Below are 27,974 nucleotides of genomic sequence, written 5' to 3' on the forward strand. Positions count from 1 at the left end.
AGAGCTGCCTCAGGGAGCTGAAGACTTATAACATTAAAAATAAGGATTTAAAAAATAACGTAACACTATCACGAGCAGGGACATGTTTCAAATGAGCTCTGAAAACTTTTTATTTTTATCAGCAACCTCATCCCACCCAAGGATGAGGTTTCCTCAAGAATCGAAAGGCCACTTGGCCTATTCACTTGCCCACCAACCATAAGATTGGACAGGCAGGGAAAATTTCTATTTAATTGATTGATTAATGAGCTTAACAGCCCTCTTAATTGTCAGCAGGCACACTGCCAACTCTCATGTGCGCCTGATTGAAATATTGCGCTATGACGTTGGGATGCTTGCCTGATGTTATCATGTGTTATTTCACACTAGTGCGTGTAGGGGGCGCACCTGCACACCAAGGTGAAAATTCAGCCCATAGAAATAGAGTAGAATGTCTGATATAAAACCCCAAAACATAAGGACACTGAAAAGATTTTTATTCTTTTACTGATGTTGGGAATGTAGGGAACCTATGGCAAATTAGTCCAGTTCCCCTGCTATTTTCTCATAACCCTGTAATATTTTCCCCCTTCAAGTACTTATCCAATTCTCTTTTTAATGTTACTGTTGAATCTGCCTCCAAACACTTTCAGGTGATTGTTTTCAAGACCATAACTTATGTAAAAAAAGTTTCCTTATGTCACCTCTGGTTCCTTTGCAAATCACCAAGCCATTGCCAGGGTGAATATCATATATTTGAGTATGTTTATTGTATGAGAGTTCATGTATGTATGAGTTCTGCTTCATTAGCTTTGAAGTATTGTTATTAGTTATGACACACTTTTCCTCAGATTAAATGAATTGAACAGCAACCATTATAGCGCAGATTGTAGTTGAGCTGTAGCAGGAGCAAGTTCAATAGGTTTAATGTTAACTTTTAGGAACCTTCCTTGGGGTCTATAGCTTTATAAGCATCACCAAATATTTCACCAAACAGTTCATCTTTGCTATTGTGAGATCGTGAAGCTATTGCATTAGCTGTCATGTTTGCCTACAAAACAGTAATTATATCTAACAAATTACTTTTAAAATGTAGTGGTTTGAGCTTTCTTGATGGTGTGATCAAGTGCTATATAAATTAGTTTCTTTCAGAAGGATAACTTTTCAAATAGTCATACATCAGGAAAACAAATGATAAATGAAACAAAGTTTCCTGTTGTTGAGGTATTGCCTACTGTATCTTAACAAACAATTGCTAATTAGATACATTTATAAGTTTTCTGAACTCTAGAATGCAAAAAGACATTGTAATAGTTTTGGCTTTGAGCACAAGTGGGAAAATAGGCACAAACTGCACTTTAAATTGTACTGTTTTCCTGTGAAGTTATGGTTCAAATTCTGCCCAACTGCCTTTACATAGTCACACATGTAAACTCTTCTATGAGCCAGTGCAGCCAGGGTAATAAACAATTATGTTCTGTATCTTTTTTCTTGGTATTATAAACTCCCATTCCTTGGTATATTTAAAAGTGGTAATCTGGTGTATTTTTTAAATACAGCTAAAAATGGGTTTATCACAAAAAAAAAAAATTTTTAATACACGTCCAATGCTCCGGGTGAGTAACTGATTTTAAATCCCTACAAATGTCTGTTTAAAAAAAATACACTGAACTATTTACTAGTTTCATTGGCAAATACTTATTAGTTTTAGTACATATTTTTTAAACATATAGAAACCTTTAAAATATGCCTGCTTATGTCTATGGGATTTTTAAAAAAAATCTCAATTTGAAGAGCCTCTTCAAATAGCTGCAGATGGGTGTCATCAGCGGAAACATGCCACCTCCATTACTTCGATCTGCTGTTGTGGTTAGTTTTATGGGAAGGGCCCAATCTGGAAAAACATGTAAATCAGTACTGGAGATCACAGAAGCTCAACTAATGCTTGAAATTACATCTAAAAATTCCATGAACCTTTGCAATAATTTGGCTGATTTTGCCTATTTAGTGCAGCTAATACAAGTGCTAACCAACAGAAACTCTATCCCTTTGAACTTATCAAAGTGAAACTTGTACAGCTAAATCTTCAAATACCCTCAGTATCACCAATACTTCCAGAATTCCTTTAAAGTCCCAAGATGAAGTACATCTCCATTCTGTGCTGTTCTGCTTTGTCATACTTTTCTGTGAAATATCTTGGGTATTACTGTACTTTTTAAAAAAGTGTTATATTATGTAAATTGTTATTGTTACTTGCATCAAAATAAAGAAGGACTCCTTTAGCCAGCACACACTGCTTAACACAACAGATCACAATACAATGATGTTTTTGTTCTCTAGTCACAGAAATGAACAGATGCAGTAAAGATTGCCATACATGCTTCAGAGATCAAGGCACTTTTCAACAATAAAGCAATAATACCAAACTGCAGAACATGCAGACAGATCTCACATCCTCCATAATCACAGTTCTGTTAAAGAGGTTTAGGCAGCGTAAAATTGATACTTAATTTCTATTCAAGAAGTCTAAGATTATGAAGGATTACATGGTTGTTTGATTGATGTTTAGAGAGAGGCCAAACATTTATGATAAAGAGGCAGTTAGAAAGAAAATTCTTTAACTTGTGATTAGAATATAAAATAGTTTGCCACAAATCAATGAGCAAAAAGCATTCCTAGTCGTTTTTAAAGGAATCTTAGAAAAGAATTACAATGGTACTGGGGATCTAAAAACAGAGTGGAATTAGACACATGGGGAAAGACATCAACTCAAGGCTCAATGGCTGGGATTTTCTGGACCTGCCGCGGGCAAGGCGGCGCCCCAGCCAGAAGTCCACTGACTTGTGGCGGGACTGGAAGATCCTGGCGGCGGCGGGGGGGTGCGGAAAATCCCGCCGAATGAGTCAAATAGCCTGTTTCTGTGGTTATGCGGTAATTATAAGTACAGGATAATAAGGACAAGTGCTCTAATTATTTGCTATTACTGAATTTCTAGATACTTTGATGGACAAAAGGCAATGTTCTAAAAAATACTCTTTTACAAACTGTTCCATCATGCAGCAAGGAAAGTCATTATCCAGGCTGAAAAAAAAACGCACAATAACATTCTGCTCAGATTATTCATTTGAAGCAGTAATGTACAAAATGAACAATGCTGGGTACATGACCCATTTCACAACATAGAATGTTTTAAATTTGATATTAATTTTAGAATGTAATTTTCAGTCAAGCTACAACCCCATCCCCAATACAACAGCAGTCACAAGAAAATAGAAGTTAGTAGGATTGCATCAACTTATATTTGTGGATTTGAACTTTTAATGTATAATATTTTCACTTAAAAATCGCAAAAAAAATTACAAATCAGAATACGCAATTAAGGTTTATATCACAAAGTCACGCTTAAAGCTGTGTAACTGAATGCTCACATATTATTAGTTGAATAACTCTAAGGGTGAACAGTTTCATTTAAAAGCATTTTCTCCAATTTATCACAACCAGTGAGTTAAACTAACAGAAAGTCCGAACAGTTCAAATACTCCACAAACATGAGGTTTGATGGAGAAGTGCATTCATTTCAGCCTCTGTACTATTACAGCATTCAGCAGATTGGCTTCTTTCAGGGTCTCATTCTCATTTGTCAGCTCTTTACTAGGGAAGGTGGTCATCAGCACAAAAGGAGTATATGCGAGAGCCGGACGGGCATCAATAATGAAATGTCGAATATCCTGAACACTGTAAAAGGAAAAAAAAGTTATTTTTCTCAAATATGTTCGAAACAAATCCCAGGTTTTCTGTACAGATTGAATTTCTTAAATTTTCTAAAAACAGGGTACTACGATGATCAATCTGTTCCTGATATAGTTTCACTATACTGTCAATAAATGCAGATTTGGTCTAAATCAGGCACTTATTTCCTTTCCATTGGATTCACTAACTTGATGGCTCAATGAGTTTAGTCCAGTGAGTGACTGATGTATTTAGACAAAAATCAGGGTTTATACTGAGTTAGCTGATCTCAACTCAAGTGACAGTAGAAATTTGTTCCAACTGACTTTCAGCACCTGGCTACACAGAGCAAGAAAAGACCACAAATTCTTCTGACTGTTTTCCAGTGACCACTGCTGGAAAAATGGACATCTGTGGTTGTTGGGTGAGGACATTGATAGGAGTTCAGTTCGAATACCCGTGAAGTGTGGTTGAATTGGCTGCAAATACTCGCTATCCAAAGCTAAAGACACAAAGAATGCTCAATTGAGCAGGTATCGCAAGACACCCAGCGTCAGGTGTGAGCACACAACCTGGGCTGAAACTCTGTGTACTATTGCATGTGCTAAATTGTTCAAGTTAAAATTCTTTGGTGAGATATTAAAATGAGTGCTTATTCTAGGATTTAAGCTAATGTTGAAAGCCCCATTACATTATTTGAAGGTGACCAGGGTACTCTGAGTGCTCTGATCAACCATCCTCTCTCTCAGGTAACATCACCGAAACCAAATTTGCTCACAATTTACCTCATGGGAAAAATGAGAGATGTTGCTGGTCCAAACGATTGTCATAAAAGAGTCACTGCATTTCAAGAAAAGTTAGATTTATATAACACCCGTAACATTAAAAAAAATCCCAAGGTACTTCACAAAAGCATTATAAACAAAATATGGCGCCAAGCCATGTTAGGAGATATTAGGACAGATGACCAGAAGCTTGGTCAAAGAAGTTGGTTTTAAGCAGTGTTTTAAAGGAGGAAAGTGAGATGGAGGGGCAGAGGGGTTTAGGGAAACATTTATTGGAACTTAAGGCCTAGGCGACTGAAGATGCGATTACCGATCAGGACTGCTCAAGGGGCCAAGAGCAGGGCAGGTATCCGAGGATTGTAGGACTGGAAGAGATTACACAGGTCATGGAGGGACTGAAAACAACAATACGAATTTTAAAGGTGAGGATTTTAAAAATAAAAATAAAACTTTGATAAAGTTCCATATAAATACAAGCATCACTGCCATGTTTAGAAATCTATTTGTGATTTTTCCATTGGAAACCAAAGATGAAAACCAAATATTTGGAGAATACTTTGCACAACATTTTAGAATTAGTTTTGACATTTACTCTTCCAATTGTCAAATTATATTTAGCAAAGAGGAAGGGCAGTTGCTGAGAGTCTAATCCCAATAATCAGCCAAAGAATTATGCTGCTTTTCTGAAGCTTGGAAAATGCATAGACTGAGCCACACAGATCAAAATGGTCAATGATACAATTTCTTTTCTGAGTTGTGCTAGCTAGCTCAGATGCTGATAGATGTTCTACTACTGGCCTCAGAGCTCAAGGGACAGAGTGGAAAACATACCGTGATGTATTCTGAATGGACCTCAGAAAGGAATGATCAAATGATGTCCATGATGAAAGCCCAACACTCATGCCTAGGTTCACACCTGAATAATATGCCTGGAATGAGGTACTGAAGGGCAAGTAGTACCTTGAACTCCAGTAAAGGTTAGCACCTTTGAGAGAGAGAGGCAGGAGAGAAACAACATTTTCTTTCATATTTTGTCATTGTTGCAAGGATTTCCATGCAATAGGGAAGCAAGATCAATGTAAACATTTTTGGAGCGCTTTGTATGTTATAATGCAGCAGCTATTGCAGGGACATGGGAACCAACAAAAGTCCAACAATGCATATATAGGCCACTTCAAGGAAATTAGCGATGTCAATTCTCTTCTGAAAATAGGGAATAAGCTTGAAAATTACACTGGATGCCATTATCTTACCTATGCGTGTGATTGAACTTCTGAACAAGACGCCCTCCATCTGCAAGCCGTATCTGGATACTAGTGGTCGGTAGCAATTCATTTACATTAACAGAAGAACTTGCCTTTGCTTCATTTTCTGCTTGTTGTGCTGGAGAAGTTGTAGTGACTAGCTGGGGTGTGGCACTATGAAATAAAAAGAAAAACAGGGTCTGTTTCTCTAAATTGTACTCAAGGTCCCTTAGCAATTCTAATACTGATACAGTAGGTAGAAGAGGCAAGGGTGTGCAGACTAAACAAAATCAGCTGCAAATGAACATAGTCCAAAATATGAAATATTTAAAGTAAAACAACCTTATATAGCTTTCAGAAGTTTAACCTCAAACAAGGTCTGATTGTGATCCCCTAATATTAAAAACAAATAGCAGCAGTTACTGGCAGAAACATCAAACAAGGAAAGGCATGTTTCAATGCATAGGCTTGTTCTCTTACAGCATATACATACAAATAGGCAGGTAAGAAGGCAAAGTGACTCAATACATCAGGGAGTCCCAGGATGTATAAACCCACTGGTAGAGAATATGTTTCCCAATAAACTATTCTGATTGGAAATATATAGTACAACCGGACTAAAAATAGCTCTAGATTTGCTACAAAGCATTAAAGCAAAAAGGGAAGGTTATTATATGAAAAGAAAAGGTAAATATGTTCAAACGGAAAGTTAATGCTAATAGAAAATTTTAACCAACCAATATAAACTGAGAGTTCCCAAGCTAGAATCTCAACCAGTAAATGTTATGTAATGCATGACTGCTTTCTATTAGAACTTCCAGGAAAGGCATTTTTAGGTGGCAATAGCAAGTAACGCAGAAAGCATAATATGAATAGAAACTGTAGCATTCCTGGGTGACAGCAATCATGACATGATTAACTTTAACATGATCTGGGATAAAGTAATCCTCAGATGAAAATATGAGTTCGACTGGTGCGTCTTGTTGCGCAAATCAACATCAATGTCAGAGTGATTATCAAGAAAGCATCTCACACAACTGCTGGGAAAAAAAACTAAGATGCCCTGTGTCTAATAAAATTATACCAGAATTCCAAACTTTAGGTGAAAGGGAAATACATTAAAGTTTGTACTGAATGATGGTAGACATTTCTTAAGTAAACATATTGTGTATGAAGTACATTTACCTACAGTACGAGGCATTTTCTAGTGCTTGTTGCTAAAGCAGTATTGCTATAGCCATGCCTGTGGCTAGTCAGTGATTTCTATTTGACATCTGACCTAGACAATCTGAAAGGGGGCATAACCATGCCAAATATTGTCGAGAGGGTTTAAAACAGCGGCATATACTAATGATTGGTATCAAACAAACTGGCAGTGAGACGGTCTGGTAGTTATAGTCTAGCCATTGCAGAACATCATACAACAAAGTAAGCAGAACACAGTTTATTGTGAGGTCAGTAGAGTACAAGTCCACGATTGCCACACTCAAGCTGTGTAGACCTCCACTTCAAGGACTGCATTTTGCTCTGAAGTGACTGAGGCACAAATGAAACATCCAATCAGGGGCTGATTCAAAAGATTGTGTTTCAAGGAAAAAGTAGAAAAACTCATTCCTCTGTCAATGAACTTTGGAATTCATTTCACCTGGTTCACCAGCGAGAAAAGACATGCACCTCAATTTGGCCAGTTCCCAGAAGTAAAAAAGACATTGAAACAAAATGCCTTGCACTCACCAACATCAATATTCCCAATTACCGCTGCTTCAAACAGACTAACTGTAACAACTTAGTGAATCGCATTTAAATTAGATCCTGCATGGGTAGTAGAAGGAGTTTAAAGTATTGACTTTTAAAAAAAGAAATACTTGTGCAAGGTTACTACATTTACCTCCCCAACTTCTGTCCTTCTCCTCCAAATGCCTTAAACACAGCCCTTGATTTTACAAATTCCTGATCTCTGTGGTCTTCCATGTCCAGATTTACCTGTCCACCTCGAGCCAATCTTCGCAACTCCAGTGGAATCTCACTGTGAATAACAAAATGAAGGACACTCAAAAAAGAAATGACAAACATCAGGAACTGAAACTTACTGTTTTACTTAAAGCTCCATATAAAGTATAAAAAAGAAATTCCTGCAAAGTATTTTGGAATTGCCCTGAAAGCAGGCAACCTTAACTTTCTCCTGAAGTCAAATGAGCTGCACTGCAATACCTCCAAAATCAGGAGGTGAGAATTCTCAGGATTAGGTGAGGGACTAGCTTGATTGAAGTATTAATGAACTAACACATGCACTCACCTTGGCAGGTGGAACAAAACAATAATATATGAAAAATACATGGTAACTGGCTTAAGTAACCCCTTGGCAGGAGATTCTTTATACTTGTTCATATCAGCAGCCTTGTCAGAATAGAATGAACTTCAATTTTGGCAGCCAGCCTATTATCTATAGTCCATCAAATATTCCAGAATAAATTAGATCATCTAAAATTTTATGTTTTGCTCTAGGCTGACAGAACCTATATTCGAATAAGAGATCTAATCAACAGTACTGGCAGTCCCTCAACCATCTACAGTGAATAAGATTGCTAAAATTGCACTCCCTACCTATACTAAGAAAGCTTCAAATTATGTAGTTTACTTTGAAGCAGTCATCAACATTTTCGAAAATACTGATAACCAAGGCAGAAACGTTGAAGGTGTATCAAGAATCCACATAAACATGATTATTAAAGGGGAGGACAGAAAAAATGTTTTGCCAGAATTGATCATTTTTATTTTCTTAAAACTGCTTTGCTTCTCTACAGCAAGAGAATGGACCAGATATGACATCAGAGGCGATGTACTATCCTGAAAAAGAACGAAAATGCCATTTTAGATCCACTTAATTTAAACAAAAGGGATTCAAAATACAAAGATTTAGATTATGAGGAAAGAATACATAAACTAGGCTTGTATTCAGTGGAATGTAGAAGGTTAATGGGTATTTTGATCGTGCTTTTTAGGATTTTGAAAGGAACTAAAAGGTCCTTTTAAAATCCAATTTCCAATTTCAAAATCCTGTTTTCCACTGGTGAAAGAGCCAGTCGATGCTGGGGAGCAGTTAAGAAACACGTCTACATGCAAAGGGTGGTAGAAGTTAGGAACCCTCTCCCACAAAAAGTGGTGGATGCTAGTTCAATTAAATCTGAGGGTCAAAAATTATTGCTAGGCAAAGGGTATAAAAGATATGGAGCCAAGGCAGATGGATGGAGTTAAGATACAGATCAGTCATGATCTCATCCAATGGCAGAACAAGCTTGAGGGACTGAATGGCCTACTCCTGTTCCTATGTTAACATAAATAAATTTGGTTAGTAAACATTACACTAATAGGCACTGTTTTCTGTTAGTGCTCATTACCACTTCCATTGGCTGATTCAAAGAATCAAGTCATGGAACAAACATGACTTGGATTAACTAATGAGCTGAAATTTCCGTTGGATTGCCACTTCACTCCTATTTTCTTACCTTGCACCGAAGTTCTGCATTTCTCACCCAGACTTCCAAACCATGCCACTTCAGAAATGCAAAGTATTTTTTTCTTTATTCTTTCATGGGATGAGGGCATAACTGGCAAGGTCAGCATTTATTGCCCATCCCTAATTGCCACTGAACTGAATGTTTCTTAGGCCATTTCACAAGGCAATGTAAAAGACAATCACATTGCTGTGGGTCTGGAGTCAGATTTCCTTCCCTAAAGGACAATTAGTGAACCATATGGGTTTTTACAACAATCGATGATATGGTTATGGTCACCATTACTGAGTCTAGCTTTCAAGTCCAGATTTATTAATTGAATTTAAATCCCACCAACTGCCATGGTGGGGATTTAAACCCACGTCCCTGAGAGGGTGGTGGAAGCAGAACCAATAACACTTTCAAAAGAGAATTGAATAAATAAATACCTGAAAAAGAAAATTTGGAGGGCTTTGGGGAAAGACGAGGGGAGAGAGACTAATAGTACATCTATTACAAAGAGCTAGCACAGGCATGATAGGCCAAATGGCCTCCTTATATGTTGTATCATTGTATGATTCTATGATTAACCTGGGCCTCTGAATTACTAGTCCAATGACATTACAACTAAACCACCATCTACCCTGGGAGTCCTTCTCTGTAGTGCAGGATTGTTGGGGGAAGCCTAGCCATGCCCCCTTTTTATGGCACTAGCTACCGTATTTTAGCATGTCTTCTTTTACTAATGCACTGAAAAGCTTTGGGATATTTAAGTAGCTTTTCACTGTGTTAGTGAATGAGTGTGAGTGAGGTAAGTAGGCAGGGTGGGTAGGATGGTGAAGTCGGGTAAGGTAAGGGTCGGAGGATTGGGTGGGTGGGGGGTGGTCAGTCAGATCAGGTTGGAGTGTCAGCGTGAGTGATTGGGGGGTTCAGTTCAATACTTACCCAGAAGTTCTAATTGTTTTTTCCCTAACAGTTCCTGGGTAACTATTCAGGTAAGCTAGTTTGAAGTACCCGAAGTCTCTGATTCTTAGAGTTGAAAACCTTTTCGGAGTGTTCCAGATGCTGGAGAATTGCCCATTGGAAGTCCAAACTTCCTGGGCAGTTCCCGTGTAATCATTGTGTCGGGACTTCCAAGTAGTTCCCTAGCACATCTTTGGGGGTACTTCCAGGATATTACCATCTGGAGATCAGCAGTTCTGGGCCAAAGCCTCCAGTGTACCACAGTGAAATGTAAAGAAATGCATTTTCTCATGCAGTGACCTCTGACACCACTTGATGGTCCATATTTACAAAAAGTTGCATCTTTCACAACAAACAAACCAGTTATGTATCTCAAATTTTCCCCATGTTTTTACTTGACATATTGGTCAGTTAAATAGATTCTGCTCTTGCAGCTAGAATTTATCCAGTAGCAATCACCTTAGACAAGTTACTTTTGTTACAAATATAGAAGCTGCAAGAGCAAACTTTATTCAGCTGAATTCCAACATAGCCAGACTTGTGAAATAGGTCACTTACCCTCGCCTAATAGCTTCTAGGAATTGGGCATTGGCAGGGTCAGTGTAATTTCTCAGCTCCCCATCATCAACGCTGAAACCACTTTTCCAGAGCTTCAGTATAACATGAACCTGTTGAACAACATTCAGAAAGAGGTGGAATCCAGTCTTTTTAAAAACAGTACATTCTAAATCATTCTGTTCAAACTCTGACAGGCAAACTTGTCTAATTGCCAGTACTTACAGTAAAATTCCACATAACTGGTTTCAATTTCTTATAACATCATTGCCCTATACCCTGAATGAGGTCATGGGCTAAACTTCAGCAACATTCCCAACTGTATCTGATCTAAATTAAACAATGAAAGCAACAACTGGAAATAAAACAAAGCAATGATCTAAGTTTAATTTGGTGCTTACTTCAATTCCAAATTTAAGTGTTGTTAAAAATCACTTACTATTTTACTCTGAAGAGTCATGTTATCAATAAACTGTAACAACTTTCACTTCAAAGAGTGCATTTAATAAGTCTCCTGCTTCCTCTTTTTACAGAGGTACAGTAGTCTTACGCTTATAACTGTGCACTAGCAACTCAGGGTTCAATCTGAGAATTTTTGGGCGAACAATAACTGAACTGGTTCACTCCTTTAGGGAGGGGTCTGCCACCCCTACCTGGTCTGGTCTACATGTAACTCAAAGCCAAACTATGCAGTTGATTTAAATGCCTCCAGGGCAACTAGGGATGGGTAATAAATCCTGTCTCATCGGCGCTGCCCACATCTAGAGAAATAAGAAAAAGAGAACACTGCAGAAATACCTGCCAATTTGAAACTGGAGAGAGCACTTGACTTAAAGCTTGTTGGGAATCTGTTCAGAGATCTTTTTACATGATTGAAATATGCTTTACAGTGCTGCAGAATCAACATATTATTGTGGCATTAGGAGAAAAAATTGAGAATAATTCTACAAGCATTTAAGCTGAAAGCAAAAAGTTTCATAAGAAATTCATGATGCACATGGTCAACTGCAACCTACATAGGCCAAGATCAAAAATACAGATCTACTAACAATTTAAAGATGATGTGTTTCTAATCTATCCACATATATTAAAGTTGTTTAAACCACATAGTTTATTCATTACTTTTTAAGCAAAAACAAAACTATTCATGACTCTAAGTTGAAAAACAATGACATGAAATGTTACTCCCATGTACTCATGGGGTTTTTCCACTCTGATCAGAAAGAAAATTAGCTTACACAGAAGCCAGAATGCATCTTCTTATACAACTTACATCTTGTGCTGTCTCTGCTCTCCTCTCTCCTGTAACATATGCAGACTGTTCTCCTTCAGTTGCTCCCAAACGGTATCCACCACCACCAAATGGCTTTGAAAGAAAAAAAAATTAAGTTTCACAGCTTGGCTAAAAAAATTGAATATAAAGTCTGCCTTCATGTATTAAGGGTAAAAGCAAAATCTTTAAAATCACTAAACTACAGTTAGATTCCCTCACCTTCACAATAAAACTGAAAGTTAACACATTAACAAAATTAATTTGATATGCAAGGAATCAAAATGTTGCACGTAGAGAATTTAGTCACTTTGTGGGAAATGCATACCCATCTAGCATAGCATTGCTCAAGTCTAGTCCACATTAAGATAGCTTAAGTAGGGTGCTACGATTGACCTCTGTAGTATTGGACTGAAAGGGGGAGGGGTCAAGAGGAGAGAAAATGGAATATAAAAATAAATACAGGACGCCCATTTCTTTTCTCTATCCAACAAATCTGGTTGGCAAATGCTCATATATAAACATTCTTGAAGATCAGACTTGGCTATAGATCAGAACTAAGGACCATAAATGCATATAAGATAGTCACTAATAAATCCAATGGGGAAATAAGGAGAAATATCTTTACCATGAGAGTGGTTGGAATGTGCAACGCATTACCAGAAGAATTGGTTGAGGTGACTAGCATATATGCATTTAAGCAGGAGCCAGATAAACATGAGGGAGAAGGGCATAGAAGGATCTGTTGATGGGGTTAGATGAAGGATGGGAGGCTTGGGTGAGCACGACCACAGGCATGCACCTGTTGGGTTGAATGAACTGTTTCTGCGCTGTCAATACTGTGTAGTACTATGTAACAAAGATCTGCAAGAGAAATGGTGACTGAGGATGAGAGTTAGTGTGGAATAGGATGCAGACAGCAGAGTCTTGGATGAATTGGTGGCTGTGGGAGAGTAGCACAAGTGAAAGCCTGCTAGCACTATTTTTGGAAATGGTGTTAAGAAAAGTATTTAGAAAAGAATGGACGTGCAAATCTGCTTCAAAAATCATTATAGGTTTAACTCCAATATCTTTGTTGATCTGTAAGCAATAAAACTTTCTAGTCAGGCACCTAGGAACTCTGGCACCTTGAGGCAAATTTCTGCAGCAGTGGTAATCAAATTTGGCATTAGAATACAATATCTGCAGCATGTCTGTCCACAATTTGGAGTTAACTATGCAAACAATTTGAAAATAAGCATCTTCACTGACGAATTGAAATCACTTGGTTATTGGCTCATATTGAATTATAATGGGAGAAACTTGGAATGAGCAGAAAATAAATAATCTTGGGGAATAAAATCAGAACACTGGACTATAATCAACCTAGCACTGTAATACAACTGATTATCACTATGAATCTGCATTTGTATTCTATCAACTCAGTTACTCTGATGATATGCAAGGCAGTCACAGGCCTGCAAACCACCCTACAACTCTGCTTGGTGGCTTTCAATACCATACATACTTTAGATTTGCTGGATTCTCCAGGACTTCTGCCAGCTCGCTCAACAGCAACCGCGCCATGTTCCTTTGCCCCTTTAAACAGATCTTCCACTACTTCATTAGAATTCTTCTTTTTTGGAGGACCAACAATTTGTTGGCCACTTCTTTCTGATCCACCAGCATAAAACCTTTAAAATAATAAACAGATATATATGTATATTATATATATATATAAAAAATCATTATGCATGAATAGCCTCAAGGAAACATGCAATCTGCTTCATGTTTTCAGTACTATACTGATGAATACAGCACTTCAATAGTATAAAACAAACAATTTCAACTTTTTCCTTTCACTACAAATTTGTTCAATGGCATGCTTTAGATTTCAGACATGATGGCTTACCTCATTTCTAACGATGGGACATTATGCAATAATTACTTTTGCTATTACACAGGGTTAACCAATGAATTAATGCTGCCACAAATTGCATTTACACAAGTACACAATAAGACCCAAGTTTCAGCACTGAACAGTTTCCAGAACTTTACAGTAAACACAAAAGTGACTCTCCCACCACATTAGTACAAAGTTTCAAAGCTAAAACTACAAATGCTCAATGCTCAGGTTTTAAAGCCAATAAAGCAATTTAATGAATGACCTTAAGAAACAGAGACTTCTAAAAAGTAAACAACTTTCTGTACAACAGCAGGCTTAAAATTGGAACTCAATATTGTATTAAAAGGTTGTTTCCAACTTGTGACGTCCGATGCCATACCCTTCACAACATTTAAACCATCCAACTCCACTCTATAACCACACCAGTAAGTGGGACAAAGACTTCAACACATTAAAAAAAATCATCCAAGCAATACACCTCAGGCTTCACACTGCTGCATAGACTAAGAAGCTCTACCTGCGTAATCATGGAATTGTAGAATACAACAGGAATAGACATTTAAATTCACATGCAGTGGAACATAGCAATAAATCCTGCATTAGCCCCACACGATTTTGAAATCCTCTTAAGATAGATGAAAAAAGTTTTTAACAGCTTCCTAATAGCTACATAGGAAAAATAAAAAGTTACAGTAGCTATGGCTTTCAACCCTGTTGAACAAACTAACCTCAGTGACCTAAAGATTGATCACTATGTCCTCAAAGAAAGGGATAAAATTAATTGAAGAACTGCAGGTCAAAATGATATGAACTGTGTTTCTGAATATAATTTGGATTAATGCCAGTCAAATCAGATACACATATATATATATATATATATATATATATACTGTGATCTGAACTGGACTCTTTATATTGTTAGCAACTGATAGGGTAATGAAGTGTGTACAATGATCTGAACCAAACATTAAGAATCTGAAAAAAAAAGAGTTCCCATCCAGTAAATAATAAGGGGCAGGTCCCAATCAGGTTGGTAAAATTTGGCAGTGACAATCACCCCAAAGCTGGAGGGAATCAAGTAGAGGAATGGTACAGGCCATAATACGGTTAAAATCAGACAGTAATGAATTAGAACAGATTACCAGGGCATTCTCTGGTGTACACCTTACTGGATAAATCATTGCTCATCATATCAAACTCACCAGGAACATGGAACAAGTGTGTCAACTGTCCTTTACACATCTAGAATCATAGAATAGTACAGAACAGGAGGCCATTCAGCCCATTGTGCCTGTGCCAGCTCTTTAGTAAAGTTATCACCCGGCATCGGCCTAGGCACCGAAAACGATAACGGCAACCGCAGCCCTGTTGACCCTGCAAAGTCCTCCTTACTAACATCTGAGGGCTAGTGCCAAAATTGGGAGAGTTGTCTCAGACTAGTCAAGCAACAGCCTGACATAGTCATCCTCACAGAATCATACCTTAAAGATAATGTCCCATATTCCACCGTTACCATCCCTGAGTATGTCTTGTCCCACCAGCAGGACAGACCCAGCAGAGGGGGCGGCACAGTGGTATATGTGGGGAGGGAGTTGCCCTGGGAGTCCTCAACATCGACTCCGAACCCCATGAAGTCTCATGGCATCAGGTCAGACATAGGTAAGGAAACCTCCTGCTGATTACCACGTATCGCTCTCCCTCAGCTGATGAATCAGTGCTCCTCCATGTTGAACATCACTTGGAGGAAGCACGGAGGATGGCAAGGGTGCAGAATGAGCTCTGGGTGGAGGACTTCAATGTCTATCATCAAGAGTGACTCAGTAGAACAACTGCTGATCAAGCTGCTAGACTGGGTCTGTGGCAGGTGGCGAGGGAACCAACAAGAGGGAAAAACATTCTTGACCTCATCCTCACCAACCTGCCTCCGCAGATGCATCTGTCCATGACAGCATCAATAGGAGAGACCACCGCACAGTCATTGTGGAGATGAAGTCCCACCTTCGCATTGAGGATAACCTCCGTCGTGTCGTGTGGCACTACCACTGTGCTAAATGGGATAGATTTCAAATAGATCTAGCAATTCAAGACTGGGCATCATGAGGTGCTATGAGCTGCAGCAGAATTGTACTTGGATATAACCTGTAACCTCATGGCCTGGCATATCCCTCACTCTACCATCAAGCCAGAGGATCAACCCTGGTTCAATGAAGAGTGGAGGAGGGCATGTCAGGGGCAGCACTAGGCATACCTAAAAATGAGATGTCAACTTGGTGAAGTGAAAAACACAGGACTACTTGTGCGCCAAACAGCATAGACAGCAAGTGATAGGCAGGAATAAGCGATCCCACAGCCAACGTATCAGATCTAAACTCTGCAGTCCTGCCACATCCAGTCATGAATGGTGGTGGGCAATTAAACAACTCACTGGAGGAGGAGGATCCACAAATATCCCCAAACTCAATGATGGAGGAGCCCAGCATGGCATTGCAAAAGATAAGGCTGAAGCATTCACAACGATCTTCAGGCAGAAGTGCAAAGTGGATGATCCATCTTGGCCTCCTCCGGAGGTCTCCAGCATCATAGGTGCCAGTCTTCAGCCAATTCGATTCACTCCACATGATATCAAGAAACTGCTGAAGGCACTGGATACTGCAAAGGCTATGGGCTCTGACAATATTCCAACAATAGTACTGAAGACTTGTGCTCCAGAACTTGCTGTGCCCCGAGCCAAGCTGTTCCAGTACAGCTACAACACCAGCACCTACCCGTCTATGTGGAAAATTGCCCAGGTATGTCCTGTACACAAAAAGGACAAATCAAACCCAGCCAATTACCACCCCATCAGTCTACTCTTGATTATTAGTAAAGTAGGGTGTCATCAACAGTGCTATCAAGTGCCACTTGCTTAGCAATAACCTGCTCACTGATACCCAGTTTGGGTTCCACTAGGGCCACTCAACTACTGACCTCATTACAGCCTTGGTTCAAAAATGGACAAAAGAGCTGAACTCCCGAGGCAAGGTGAGAGTGACTGCCCTTGACATCAAGGCAGCATTTAACCGAGTGTAGCATCAAGGATCCCTAGCAAAACTGGAGTCAATGGAAATCGGGGGGAAAACTCTCCACTGGTTATACCTAGCACAAAGGAAGATGGATGTGACTGTTGGAGGTCAGTCATCTCAGCTCCAGGACATCACTGCAGGAGTTCCTCAGTGTAGTGTCCTAGACGCAGCCATCTTCAGCTACTTCATCAATGACCTTCCTTCCATCATAAGGTCAGAAGTGGGGACGTTTGCTGATGATTGCACAATGTTCAGCACCATTCGTGACTCCTCAGATACTGAAGCAGTCCGCGACCAAATACAGCAAGACCTGGACAATATCCAGGCTTGGGCTGACAAGCGGCAAGTAACATTCACGCCACACAAGTGTCAGGCAATGACCATCTCCAACAAGAGAGAATCCAGCCATTGCTCCTTGACATTCAATGGCATTACCATCACTGAATCCCTCACTATCAACATCCTCGGGTTTCCATTGACCAGAAACTGAACTGAGCTAGCCATATAAATACTGTGGCCACAAGAGCAAGTCAGAGGCTAGGAATCCTGCGATGAGTAACTCACCTCCTGACTTGTCAAAGCCTGTCCACATCGACAAGGCGCAAGTCAGGAGTGTGATGGAATACTCCACACTTGCCTGGATGAGTGTAGCTCCCACAACACTCAAGAAGCTGGACACTGCCCAGGACAAAGCAGCCCACTTGATTGGCACCACATCCACAAAGGTTCACTCCCACCACCACCAATGCACAGTAGCAGCAGTGTGCAGATGTACAGCAGGAATTCACGAAGGCTCCTTAGACAGCACCTTCCAAACCCACGACCACTACACCTAGAAGGTCGAGGGCAGCAGATAGATGGGAACACCACCACCTGGAGATTCCCCTCCAAGTAACTCACCATCCTGACTTGGAAATATATCACTGTTCCTTCACTGTCGCTGGATCAAAATCCTGGAACTCCCTTCCTAACAGCACTGTGGGTGTACCTACACCACATGAACTGTAGTGGTTCAAGAAGGCAGCTCACCACCACCTTCTCAAGGGCAACTAGGAATGAGCAATAAATGCTGGCCCAGCCAGCGAAGTTCACATCGCATGAATGAATAATGAAAAAAAAATCCAATTAGCCCCACTTCCATGATCTTTCCCCATGGCACTCTAATTCATTTTCCATTAGATATTTATCCCATACTCTTGTGAGTGGAAGTTACAACATGAAAAAGATATATTGGAGTATTCCAATATGGAAAAAAAGTTTAGTACATTGAACAGAGAATTACAAAATTCTAGTTGAGAAACTGATTGATCTGCAGACCTTTGGCCCTCGTCGTCTTCGTCATCTTTCTCTTCATGCCACAAATCTCTGAACGAGGTTACTCGGGCATCACTATAATTTAAATATAGGAGATATATTACTACAATTACATAAAGGACACTTCACCTTATTATCTACTTTCAATTTAATCAAAAAAAAGTTATAGACAGAAAAATATCCTTCATTAACCAAAGAAAGGCAGATTAATTCTCACCTTCCTCCTAGGTGGAAGAGAAGTTAACTAGGGCTTAGAACACTGGCTTATGCTACTGCAAAGAATAAGAACATATGAACTAGGAGCAGGAGTAGGCAATTCAGCCCCTCGAGCCTGCCCCACCATTCAATACGATAATGGCTGATCTCATTTCGGCCTCAGTTCCAATTTCCTGCCCTCTCCCCATAACCTTTCAACCTGTTACTAATTAAAAATCTGTCTATCTCCTCCTTAAATTTATTCAGCTTCCCAGCATCCACTGCACTCTGAGATAGTGAATTCCACAGATTCACGGCCTTTGAGAAAAGTAATTCCTCCTCATCTCGGATTTAAATCTACCACCCCTTAGTCTAAAACTATGGCCTCTCATTCTAGAATGCCCCATAAGGAGAAACATCCACTCCACGTCTACTCTGTCTATCCCCTTTAGCATCTTATATATCTCAATTAGATCTCCTCTCATCCTTCTAAACTCTAGTGAGTATAGGCCTAAACTGCTCAATCTCTTCTCATAAAATAAGCCCCATACCTCTGGAATCAATCTAGTGAACCTCCTCTGAACCGCCTCCAATGCAACTACATCCTTCCTCAAGTAAGAGGACCAAAACTGTGCACAGTACTCCAGGTGCGGTCTCACCAATGCCTTGTACAGTTGCAACAACAATGCCCTATTTTTATACTCTATTCCTTTAGCAATAAATGCCAAAATTCCATTTGCCTTCCATATTACCTGCCGTACCTGCATACTAGCTTTCAGCGATTCATGCACGAAGACACCCAGATCCCTCTGCACTGAAGCATTCTGAAGTTTCTCTCCATTTAAATATTAAGTCGCCTTTTTATTCTTCCGACCAAAATGGATAACCTCACTTATTCACGTTAACCTCCCATCTGCCAAATTTTGGCCCATTCACCTAACGTGTCCACATCCATTTGTAATTTTCTTATTCTTCATTGCAACTTACTTTCCCACCTATTTTGGTGTCATCTGCAAATTTAGCTATAGTACCTTCTATCCCTGAATCCAAGTCATTAATATAGATTGTAAATAGTTGGAACCCAAGGACCAAACCTTGTGGCACCCCACTAGTTACAGCTTGTCATTCAGAAAAATATCCATTCATCCCAACTCTCTTTCTGTTGATTAGTCAATCCTCTATCCAAGCTAATGTATTACCCCTAACTCCGTATGATCTTATCTTCTGTATTAATCTTTTGTGCGGCAAAAGAATGATCCGATGATATGTTAAAAACAGAGCTAGAGCCAGACAGAAATCAAAGAATGAGTCAATAAATAGATTTCATTTGACATAAATTGGCATCAAAATATAGGAGTGGGCTGTTAAACAACATGCTGCTTAATAAAACACATTACATGACTATGTTGCTGCCATCAAGACTGATTGTTGACACCTGTATTTGCACTGGAGACTTCTTACTGCTCTTAAGTACAATCCCCCACTGTAAACACAAAGTACCCCAGAAAAATGCCCATTTAGGTGGTCCCTTACAGGATGAAATATTAAGTCACTTCTTATACATATCCACAATACCCTGCTTAGACACAGGTTAATTGTTTCTTTCCCCTAACAGTTTTTCCAGTGTCCCAGAAGACTCTCACTCAACATGGTAACTGACAATTCCCTGGTGATAAGATTTTTTTAAGAAGGTGCAGTGCGTCATGGCCTATAATATTGTGCACGAGCAGAAATGCTAAAGCCATTTCTGGATATTATCACCCAACTATGGCAGACGACAGCAAGGTGACATCAGCAAACAGAGAAACGAAAAATAAAATCTGGGATGGAATAAAAGAGGACCGAGGCAGAGAATGCTAATATAAAGGAGACAGAGATAAAGGTAAATGAAATAATCAATGACCTCAAAATTCTCAGCTGTCCCAATATACGTACACATGTGTCCAAATCAGGGAATCTTTTCACATCCCTTGTAGTTTCACAGGGTTTGCATACCTCCAGTAAATAACAATTGTTTGCAGATGTGCAACTGATTATAGTACAATTAACTTTTGTACTCTTGGCCATCAGAAAAATAAAATAAACAGATTTGGTACTGTAAATGTTAAGGGTAAATCCCGGCAGCTCCACTGTTACGCTTAGCCTCAAGAACGTAATTAAACAAGGCTGACCACAACACAATTTGGATACAAATTTAAAGCCACATAGCTTTGGAACAGGTTTTAAAAGTTAACTTTGGTGGTAGCATGTATATACAGCTGTGAAATGCAAGGTCATGGGATGGAACACCAAGTTTTGATTTTGTGTTTACTTTATTATACTCATTATAATAAAATGCCTGTAGTAAAGGAAATGCAACCTTTTTTTCAATGTTTGACATCTGCTATTAGCAAAGAGTACACCTAGGTCAGCAAGAGTTAGATAAAGAGCGAAAAACTTTCTACCTCAATCACGGATTTTAATTTCAGACATGCACTACTTGCTACACCGGTGAGACATTCTTATTTCCTAGCAATTTTAGGCTGCGGTGCAGAGATAAAACATGTTTTAGCAGGTCACTTAGCTGCAAGACTCCTGTTCCAGTCACTACCCAGTAATCCACATTGGAAACAAATATATATGGACATTAAAGTTAACCTGCCAGCACTCACTTTGTGAGCTCACACCAGATATGACAGCAGATCAGTACTCCAGTAAGGTACCAAAAGCTAATGAGGTGGTAGAGGAGAATAATGAAGTGGGAAAGCACTAACAATTGTACGGAGTCTGACACAAACTTAAGGCCCTCACCTTGGTGCTACGGTTCTCGAACCTGTACTGGGTTCAGGCTGTGGAAGAGTTATCACATCATCGTCACCACCTTCTTCATAAAAGCTGCCCAGGGCGAGCTGCAACCAAACATACAATACTGGAGATCTTTCTCAAGCATCAAATTAACTTTATTGTGGTTGCACAAAAATTCTCATTTCAGTCTTAATATAAAAATGCCAGTCCATACAGGATTCCAAAGACCTTTAGGTCATTATAGCCTTTGGAACCATCAGGCATTCCAAATGAAGACAAAATGATTAGATTATCGATGTTGCATCCTTGATCTGCAAGGTGAACATATTGTTCGAAGTTCAGAAAACATGCAGTAAGAATCAGAATTAGCAACTGATGTTAAGCATACCATAACTATTCACAATTATTGAAAAAGATTAGCAGTAAGCAACCCACTACTGCATGTAATCTGCCCCATTTAAATCTGAATATGTTTATTAAACCAGTGAATTCAAAAATATTCAAACAAAAATGCACTGTCTATACGAAATCACACTCCGACCAAAAAAGGATTAAAATCTAACAACATGGCTATAAAGATTTGATGGCTCCTCCTCAAAGGTTGTCAGTAAGTCAGTCTGCGCACAGACTAGAAGATCACCAAAATCAATTTGCAGTCTGTGCAAGTTAGCTGATCTCAAACAATGGTGATAGCAGGGAGATGCTACAAATGCCCTCAGTGTTCTAGGCCAGCAAGGAGTAAACCAGAAATCTCAGTATCAGTAACTCTTGCTGGAGAGTGCTGATATTGGGTCAGAATGAGAGACAGTTCACCTGTGATATCTCTCTGTCAAATACCCTACCAATATTGAATTCCTGGGCTAACAGATGGAGAACAGTTATTTGATTAAAGGAAAATGATGCCCTTGGAGTTCCAAGCAGCACTCTCAGTGGGTCAGGACTGATGCACAGGTATGTCAGTGAAAGTTCAGCAAGTGGCATCCACTCTAAATGGAGCAGGACGGCTTCTTAGATTGCTATTGTGCAGATTTGCTTTTAATGTATTTGGTTCGCAAACTGTCTAAAAACAAATGCCTTAAATTTCAGATGAATAATTTCCTTTACCAAACACAATAACAATGAAAACATCAAGGAACTGTATATCTCTGAGTCGCTGTCCCAGTCATTATGAACAGTTCTGCATAATTACATTACCAGGAATGTTATGGAACTGCACAAATTTGTAAATGGTGGAGCATAATCTAAGGGTTTGAAAAATATTTCTAAGGTCCCAGAAAATAGTCATGGTCTACATCAGACTAATTTGATTGCTCTTTGCTTTTAAACATTTTCTTCCATCTAAATATTTTAGCCAGTTTATCTCATTTAATTCTTTGCCCTTTAAGCTTCCTCATCTTCCTAGGGCTTTTCTCTAATGGTTAATTTCATTTCACCTTCAATGGTTTCCTTTTCCTATTTGTTAAGCAGAATCATAGCAGGATGTTTTTTACTCCATTGTGTAAGTGTTGGCTTTACAACAGAATTGTCAACTAAAAATGCAAAGTATTACGCTATGCATCCTCTCAAAAACTATTAGAATTTTAAAATCCTCTATTAGATTCCTCCTTAACTTTTCAGAGGAAAAATTCTGGTTTTGAGCTTTTCTCAATTATAGCTTTACGTGTATCTTTACTTAGGACTTTTTTTAAAAACAGGGATCCACCTCTGTTCTTATACTCAAGTGGGGCATAAACACCGACATGGGCCACTTCTGTGCCATGTATCCTACATACTCATCGTTTCCTTGAGATTTTCCGTTTGGTTTTCAGTCAATGCAGTAATAGGCAGTTGCATAAACCCAACCAAAGCCCCAAATTAAACTGAGAAATCCAACTAATTATAGAATGTACCCTCCCCAAAGGGCATATCGTAACCAAAGTTCTCTGAGCTTAAGTAAGGTTGGCAACAGCCAAGCCTGCGCAGGTAGCTAAATAAGCAAGGGAGAGTGGTATTGGAGTTTAACTACAGCATTTAAAAGCATAGAGCTTATGTGAATTTTGAACTTAGGTACAGTCTATTCATTAATGCATTTGCTTATGTAGTTATGGGGAACGGAGTGAGACAAATGCCAATCCCAGTAACAGTCCATTCTCTTCCCATCAATGATTCAGCTAGATGATCAATGAACAGTGGCTTATAATTCGGGAGGCCTTTCAGGTTCCGTGATCAGACTTAGTAAAGTTGTCATTAAGGGTAAATTTGTTCTATTTTATCATTGCTCAGTGCAGCATCTTGAAGCCAGGTTGTCCCAAGACAGCTTACTCATCTCCTCAACAAGGAGGACAGTTACTATTATACAAATCTCTAATAAACACTTTATATAAAGTTTAAGGTCAGTCAGTGCAGCTCAGCCATTTGGAATCTTGCATCCTGCAGAACGTGGGAAGTCTTGCAGGCACAAAATGCCCTCGAAGACTACAAGTGTCACCAGCTGCAGAAACTTGAGTGGCTTCTGGAGTCACTGTGGTGCATCCACAAGGTCGAGGATTATGTAGATACATGTTTCAAGAGGTGATCACACCAAAGCTAAGAAGCACACAGGTAGAGAGGGAATGGGTGACTGCCTGAATATTTAAGAGAAATAGGCAAGTAGTGCAGGAATCCCACGGCTATCTTGTGGTTGCTTTTCTATTTTGGATACCGGTGAGTGAGATGGTTCCTCAGAGGACTGTAGCAAGAACCAAGCTCGTGACACTGCAGGTGGCTCAGTTGCACAGGAAGGGAGGAGGAAGAGCTAACGTGGTAGGGGATCCATAGTTAGGGGAGCAGACAGGTGTTTCTGTGACTGTACACGTGACTCCAGCATGTTATATTGCATCCTGGTGCCAGGGTTAAGGATGTCACAGAACGGCTGCAGGACATTCTTTTGTGGGGAGAGTGAACAGCCAGAGGTCATGGTCCACATTGGCACCAATGGCTTAGGTAGGAAAAGGGATGAGGTCCTGAAAGCAGGTTTCAGGGAATCAGGAAGGGAATTAAAAAGCAGGGCCTCGAGAGTGGTAATCTCAGGATTACTCCCAGCGTCATGTGCTAGTGAGCACAAGAATAGAAAGATTGAGAAATTCAACATGTGGCTGGAGGAGGAGGGAGGGCTTTAGATTTCTGAGGCACTGGGACTGGTTCTGGGGAAGGTGGGACCTGTACCAGAAGGATGGGTTATACCTTAACAAGACTGGGACTAATGTCCTCGCGGGGTGATTTGCTAGTGCTGTTGGGGAGACTTTAAATTAGGTTGGCAGAGGGATGGGAACCTGAGGGGAAATTCAGAGTGGAGAGGAGAAAAACTGGCAATGGGGAGTAGAGAAGTATTAACTGATAAGGAGGATATATCAGAGAGTAACATCAAGGTAAACTGAATACTTGGAGAGTTTGATAGAATTAGAGTAGGCAATAGTAAGTCATTAGGTGGGGTCAGAGTAAGGGAGAAAGTAAGAAAAAAGCCTAAATCAGGGTTAATGTGCATATATGTGAATGCATGGAGTGTGGTTAGTAAGACTGGTGAACTACAGGCACAGGTTGACAAATAGAATTATGATATTATTGTTATAACAGAGACCTAGCTCAAAGAAGGGTAGGACTGGGCTTTAAATATTTCTGGGTACAAGCTGTTTAGGACAGACAGGAAAGGGGTTTTGGGGGGGGTGGGGGAGTGGCAATATTGGTTAAAGATGGCATTACAGCACTGGAGAGGGAGGAAGTGAGAGATCTTGGCGTACAAGTACACAGGTCCCTGAAGGCAGCAGTTCAAGTAGACAGGGTTGTAAAGAAGGCATATGGAATGCTCTCCTTCATTGGCAGAGGTATAGAATATAAAACAAAGGATATAATTTGGAATTATATAAAACACTGGTGAGGCCACAACTGGAGCATTGTCTGCAGTGCTGTAAGCTGCAGGGCTATGGGCCGGGTGCAGGAAGGTGGGATTAGAAAGGGCACCTGGGTGTCCTCAGGCTGGCATGGGCAAAATGGGCTGAATGGCCTCCTTCTGTGTTGTAACTTTTCTATGGTTCTATGGGTCAAGGACAGAATCTCTCTGGGTGGAGGTAAGGAATGAAAAAGGTACAATGACATTGATCGGTAGTGCAGGGGCACTAGTGATAATCTTCCCGTCTTCCATGGACACAGCGGTGGTGCCAGAGCACTGGAGAATAGCGAATGGATGAATGGATAAAGCCAGCAACTACAGACCAGTTGGTTTGACTTCAGTAGTAGGGAAGCTTCTAGGAATTATAGTTCAGGAAAAATAATCAATAGCCATTTAGACAAGTGCAGGATAATTAAGGAAAGCTAGCATGGATTCATCAAGGAAAAATCATGTTTAACTAACTTGCTGTACTTTTTTGAGGAGGTAACAGAGAAGGTTGATAAGGGCAACGGATTTTTAAAAGGCATTTGATACAATGTCACATAATAGACTTGTGAGCAAAATTCTAGCTCATAGAACAAAAGGGAAAGTAGGCACTTTTTGGATAAAAAACTGGCTGTGACAGGAAACAGAGAGTAATGATAAATGGTTGCTTTTCAGATTGGAGCATGGTTTGTAGTGGAGTTCCCAGGGGTCAGTGTTGGGACCCTTCCTCTTCCTGATATATATTAATGAACTAGACTGTGGTGTTCAGGGCATGATTTCAAAATTTGCAGATGATACGGAGATTGGAAACATTGTCAACTGTGATGAGGATAGTCTTGAACTTTAAGAGGATGTAGGCATGTTGATGGATTGGGCAGACAAGTGGCAGATGAAGTTCAATGCAGAAAAGCGTGAGGTGATTCATTTTGGCAGGAGGAATATGGAGAGACAGTCTAAAATAAAGGGAGAAAATCTAAAGGAGGCGCAGGAACGGGAGGACCTCTGTGTATACGTACATAAGTCAATGAAGATGGCAGGGCATGTTGAGAGAGCAGTTAATTAAGCATGCAGTATCTTAGGCTTTATTAATGTGGACATTGAGTACAAGAGTAAGGAAGTCATGTTGCAAAGGCACTAGAGTTAGGCCTCATCTGGAGTACTGTGTCCAGTTCTGGGCACCATACTTGAAGAAGGATGTGAAGGCATTGGAGAGAGTACAGAGGAGATCCACAAGAATGATTCCAAGGATAAAGAACTGCAGCTATGAGTATAGATTGGAGAGGTTGAGACTGTTTTCCTTGGAGAAGAGAAGGCCGAGAGGAGACTTGATAGAGGTATTCAAGGTCCTGAGGGGTGTGGGCAGAGCAAATAGGGAGAAACTGTTCCCACTTAAGGAGAGCATCAAGAACTAGAGAACACAGATTCAAAATAATTGGCAAAAGGAGTAATGTGAGGAAAAGGTTTTTCACCCAGAGGAGTGGGTGAAAAGTTGGAGACTGGAACAAATTTTCTGAGAGGGTGCTGGAGGCAGGTTTGATCAAGGTATTCAAAAAGGAATTGGATTGCTATCTGAAAAGAAACAATGTGCAAGGTTACAGGGATAAGGCTGCAGAGTGGCACTAGATAGAATGCTCTTTCAGAGAACCAGTGCAGACTCAATGGGTGGAATGGTGTCCTTCTGTACTGTAAAGATTTTATGATACTAGAGAATTATATTTTGAGCCCTTGCTTGGCGGACAGTTGGTACCCAACCCTAGATATCAGAATGTGTTTGGACATGCAGCATTCAAGTGATGTCTTGTGATACCTGTCATCCTAAGCCTCAGTTTCTCATAAGTTTCAATACTGACATCTGCTTTTACATGGTAGAAGGCAACCTGGTCATATGCTGGCCAGCTTGATGTTCTAGACATCCAAATTCAACACCAGATACAAGACTTTCTGGTGACCAACTTCCTAATCAAGATCTTGATGTCGGGCACTTTAATGGACAAGGCTGACTCCCTCTCAAAATGCTATGTGGTGGGTCATTGCACACTAAAGCCCATCCTCCCTGCAAAAATATCATTTTTTAAAAAGCAAATCTACTAATAAAGCCAAGTCACGAAGCTCAGACGCGGGCCAAAGTCCTTCAGCTGTATCTAACACTTGATGGTAACACTGGGCATAGCTCGTGGGGCGCAAACGATGCACTTTTCCCATTTGCAGCCATCTCCTCTATAATCCATCCAGGGCCACTGACTCACTGATCCCACATCTCCCTTTCATGCAGGCCCAGCTCCCGCACTGCGGCTAAAAGTTGCTGAATCACCACTCAAAACCCCGACCCAACCCATAAAGAGGGAGGGAGCTGAACCAGGCCAGCATTTTGCGGCCCCGGAGCAGGATCACATTATAAGAGGGAACCGCGCTAACCCGGCGCCATTTAACGGGACACTTGCACAGGCCCAAACCTGAGCCCGACTCCAGCAGGATAAGTCGCTCTCACGCTTTCCTCCCCCAAATACCGGCCTTACCTGCAGGTCCCAGTCCGCGGACTCCAGGTAGAAGCGGGCCCGCTCCTCCTCGGCGCCTGTTACTGTAACGAACTCACGTATAGCTTCTTCCTCCGGCACCTCCATCTTCCCGTGTCCCAACTGTACTGTTCGCCCACGTAAAATCTCACGCACAAAGGTTCCGGTGGAAACAAACTATCCCCCGGTTCGCAGCATACAAAATAAAAGCTCAAAGGAGCAACAATCATTGCAGTGTTGTGACATAAATAAAACAGTTTCAAATACTTTGGTTGCTTTCTCTGATATTTGCTTACTCATAAATCATTCTTTA

At 40.1% G+C, this 27,974-nt stretch overlaps 1 protein-coding gene across 2 annotated transcripts; it reads right to left on the bottom strand.

Annotated features, from left to right (window-relative positions):
• Positions 1 to 3,279: 3,279 nt before the first annotated feature.
• nsfl1c (NSFL1 (p97) cofactor (p47)) lies at positions 3,280 to 27,823 on the bottom strand. Of its 2 annotated transcripts, XM_041204962.1 has the most exons (9): positions 27,665 to 27,823; positions 21,266 to 21,363; positions 18,284 to 18,355; positions 13,527 to 13,692; positions 12,023 to 12,115; positions 10,753 to 10,862; positions 7,626 to 7,763; positions 5,747 to 5,911; positions 3,280 to 3,714 (listed from the first exon to the last, which is right to left on the bottom strand). In XM_041204962.1, exons 1-9 carry the CDS (start codon positions 27,767 to 27,769, stop codon positions 3,552 to 3,554), a joined length of 1,110 nt encoding a protein of 369 aa, XP_041060896.1. In that variant the 5' UTR covers positions 27,770 to 27,823; the 3' UTR covers positions 3,280 to 3,551. The 2 variants fall into 2 exon arrangements, with proteins under 2 accessions (XP_041060896.1, XP_041060897.1); XM_041204963.1 differs by lacking the exon at positions 18,284 to 18,355.
• Positions 27,824 to 27,974: the final 151 nt, after the last annotated feature.

Source organism: Carcharodon carcharias, chromosome 14 (assembly GCF_017639515.1).
Source record: "Carcharodon carcharias isolate sCarCar2 chromosome 14, sCarCar2.pri, whole genome shotgun sequence".
NCBI lineage: Eukaryota > Metazoa > Chordata > Chondrichthyes > Lamniformes > Lamnidae > Carcharodon > Carcharodon carcharias.